This window comes from Simochromis diagramma, unplaced genomic scaffold, assembly GCF_900408965.1.
Source record: "Simochromis diagramma unplaced genomic scaffold, fSimDia1.1 OVJJ01000176.1, whole genome shotgun sequence".
Classification (NCBI taxonomy): domain Eukaryota; kingdom Metazoa; phylum Chordata; class Actinopteri; order Cichliformes; family Cichlidae; genus Simochromis; species Simochromis diagramma.
Window position 1 is genome coordinate 5044889 of NW_024386892.1, and position 3680 is coordinate 5048568.

Sequence of the window (3680 nt, forward strand, 5' to 3'; positions counted from 1 at the left end):
GTGTCCTGCACGTGGCACAAAGGATTATGGGCGGAAGTGTACAATGATTAAAATGAAAATGCTTTCATCAGTTAAATCTATTAGATTTCTTAAATTTTTTTAGTACTCAAACATTTTTTTTAAATCTACTCAACAAACCATTGCTGAATTTACCCCAAACAAAACTGTGTAAATTTAAATAACTGAACATCTCAAAATTGTTGAATTTTGCTTAGATTTGATTAAAACTACTCATACACGTTTTTACTGAGTAATAATTACTATTACTCTCCTATTAGATTCTAATTAACCCCAATCACAGTTTTTACAGTGTGGGACAAACACAACTGGGCGATGACTTTGGTAAAAAAAAAATCTAACTAAAAATCATATGTTATACATCACAGATGAAAGCAGGTTTACTCTGAGTGCGCGTGTATCCTGTTCAACTTGAGAGAGACTGTCCTTTCATCCGGTCATTTGGAGGAACTAAGTGTCTTTTCCAGCATTTAGAGCAAACCAGTGAGCCATTTTCATCACCTGCTGTTTCACATATTTTTTTCTTTCAGTTTAAAAGAGAGTAGAAAATTCTTCTGCATCAACTCCATCACACAGAAAGTCATGTGGGAGATGTTGGTAGTCCTGATATGGATCATTATCTGCTTCTTCCTTCCCATGACCATACTGTTCTTCTGCTGTGTGTGTTGTGCGGTACGTAAATATGTATCATCTTTTTATGTGTGTGAACAATTAAAAAACTCAGCGAAAAGCAAAAATAAAATAAAATAAAATTTAACCCAGCAATAGACTGCCGACCACCTGGAATATACCCGACCTTTGACAGCTGACATAAACTTGACTGTCAACTGATAGTCGACAGTGTAGGAATAGTAGAATAAAATAATAAATTCTTAACATATTGTATTTTATCGGTGCAGCAAAAGTAAAGTGTAATAATGGGAAGTTCACTGAACCAGATACAGTCATGTCATAAAATTAGCTCATCCCATGTTAACTGTTGGGCTTTTGAGATACAGATGAGTGAATATATGAGACTCATTAAAACCAATCATGTGCCGACAGCTTCACTACTAATCAGAAATTATTCTCTAAATTCCTGGGATTAATGGGATTAATAGTTGTGCTTTGATAATATGTAAGAGTATTGTTCGACAAAATCTCCCGTAGACGTTCAACATGTTTGCAGTTTGACTAAATAAGAAAAACCCATAAAGTGTGTAAAATTTGGCCTCACATTTATTTTTGGACCATTCAGTGACCTCTGCACCTGACTATGTTGTTATTCTACAGCAAAACAGTCAACACTTAATATAGATATATCTTAAGATAAGTGTGATAATTCTCTGTAATATTCTTATTAACAGTAATACATAATTTTATATACAGTGTTTTGGGGTCATAACGGGGTTTTTTTGTTTGTCTGTTCTGCAACTGACTTTTCTAAATATTACAGAATTAATTTTACTTACTGAGTTAGAAGTTAAATAACAAATATTTAGTACATGTCTTGTATTTTGGTTGTATTGTGATGAAGCAAGAAGGTGCTGTGTTCAAATATTGTTTTTGTTTCTGTTGGGAATCCATTTCACTATAACAGCCTGAAATTTGTGTTTATTTTGAGGTGTGTGAATAATTAATTACAAAAAATATATATTATAAGATAAATAATTACTTGAATGTGACGTACTAGTAAAATATTTCACTTGCTTTATATTTTACCTCTTTAAAATAAATATATTCATTCATACACATTAATTTACACTTGGGTACAATCATTTTAAATATTGTATTAATGTGGTTTCAATTAATATTTCCTGCAGGGGCGAAGATATCAGGTTCCTGTCATCTATTACACCAACCTCATCATCTCCATTCTGATCCATCACAGCATGATGTTCTTTTGGTGGTACATACTGCACGACACCACTGCAAGTTTCTTTTACCAATTTTCTGTGACAGCCAGTCTTTACTTCAGGTTGTTCATTGCTTTGGAAAGGTACCAGTGTGTGTGTGTGTGTGTGTGTGTGTGTGTGTGTGTGTGTGTGTGTGTGTGTGTACTTTCATGTCTCTGAATATTATACTGAAGCATTGTTATGTTCTGTACTCTCATAATCTTTCTGTTTGTGTTGCAGGTATTGTTTCATTGCCTGCCCACTGTTGGACTGCTTCAGACAAACTGAGGGTTCTGTGCTGGTCTGTGTTCTGGTCTGGGTCTTTTGTATTGTTAGTGTTGCTCTTGCTGTATTTTCATATGAATTTGTACGTTTAATTATTTATGCCGCCCTCCCTGCCCCCCTGTTCATCTTCTGTCTCGCTGGGACACTTAAAGCTCTGCCTGCTGCCACCTCAGTGCCCACTGAAGAAAAACGAAGAATTGTAGGAACCTTGGTTCTGTTGCTGCTTAATTACTTTCTCATAAACCTTCCTGCAATCATTCTATTAACTTTGAATTCATATCCACACTTCCCTGACACACTTATTGATTTTATCATTGTAATCTTATTTCTGTTTAGTTCATTGTTGGACTTCATTCTGTTTGCCTTCATGTGTAAAGGGCCCATTGACAGGCTGCTGGCACGTCTGTGCTGCTGCAGTATGGAGAGCAACAACACAGGAGATGTGACTGATGTTAGCACAGACAGGTCAGATCATGTAGTCAGAGATGAGGGGAAAGAGGAAATGGGAAAAATGGCGAGGAATTAGAAAGAGATATGCACCATCCTTTCCAAATATTTTTCAGTTGATGCCTAAGGCTTTCAGTGATTTGAAATCCTGTTCTTTGCACCTACTGGGAGCCACAGAAAGCTTTATTTTGTTGAGTAGCTGAATGATGTTAATGCAAATGTGCAAATTATTGTTATATCTATAATATATCTGTTGCTGCTTAATTACTTTCTCCTAAACCTTCCTGCTATCAGTCTATTAGCGTTTGAAATTAGAGCTACACTTCCCTATCACAACTATTGATTTCATTATCATGATGTTATTTCCTTTTAGTTCACTGTTGGACTTCATCTGTTTGAAGTCCACTGTTTGTTTTCATCCGTCAAGGGCTCATCATTCCAAATATTTTTAGCTGTCCCCTCAGACTGTCAACAGCCTAAAATTCTGATCTTTGCACCTACTGGGAGTAACGTTGTTTTGTTGAGTAGTTGAATGTTGTAAATGAAAATGTACAAATTATTTCATAATTTCTTCTAAATGGCAGGAAGGTGGTGCAGTGATTAGCACAGTCACCTCACAGCAGGAAGTATGGGGACTTTTATTCAATTTTTTTTCCTGTCCTGTCCGACAGTGTAGCAGTCAGAATTGTTGTCTGAAGGACAAAAAGAACCAAACAGATTTACATTCACAAGTGGAGCATTACAGCCTTTGCAATAGTGGTCCACTTGATAGTCAAATTTTATTAGAACTTTATCACGATTTTTTTATTTTGGGTTATTATAACCAGAGCAGACAAGGGCGGGGGGACAGAAAACAAAAAAGAAAGAAAGTAATGATTGGGAGAAAGTTAACAGAAGGGGGGGGGGGGGGGTAAAGACTAAAATAACTTTAGTTTTCAGTCAGAGTAGCATTTGAATTCCCTCTGATCTATTCTGTTATGACAGTGTATAAAGTGTTATTAATAATATTGTTCTTATATGTTAATGTGGTTGTGTTTTTTAAAGGTGCAACAAAGG

The 3680-nt window shown here is 35.6% G+C and overlaps 1 protein-coding gene across 1 annotated transcript; it reads left to right on the forward strand.

Moving 5' to 3' along the window:
- The first annotated feature begins 330 nt into the window (after positions 1-330).
- LOC120735002 lies at positions 331-3478 on the forward strand. The gene is made up of 3 exons (XM_040034178.1): positions 331-690; positions 1821-1996; positions 2133-3478. Exons 1-3 carry the CDS (start codon positions 601-603, stop codon positions 2701-2703), a joined length of 837 nt encoding a protein of 278 aa, XP_039890112.1. The 5' UTR covers positions 331-600; the 3' UTR covers positions 2704-3478.
- Positions 3479-3680: the final 202 nt, after the last annotated feature.

Excerpts from the sequence above, each read along its gene's own strand:
- LOC120735002 (XM_040034178.1), top strand. The coding sequence starts at position 601 with ATGTGGGAGATGTTGGTAGTCCTGATATGGATCATTATCTGCTTCTTC. Across the intron at positions 691-1,820 it reads TCTGCTGTGTGTGTTGTGCG|GGGCGAAGATATCAGGTTCC; the intron begins GTACGTAAATAT and ends TATTTCCTGCAG. Across the intron at positions 1,997-2,132 it reads TTGTTCATTGCTTTGGAAAG|GTATTGTTTCATTGCCTGCC; the intron begins GTACCAGTGTGT and ends TTTGTGTTGCAG.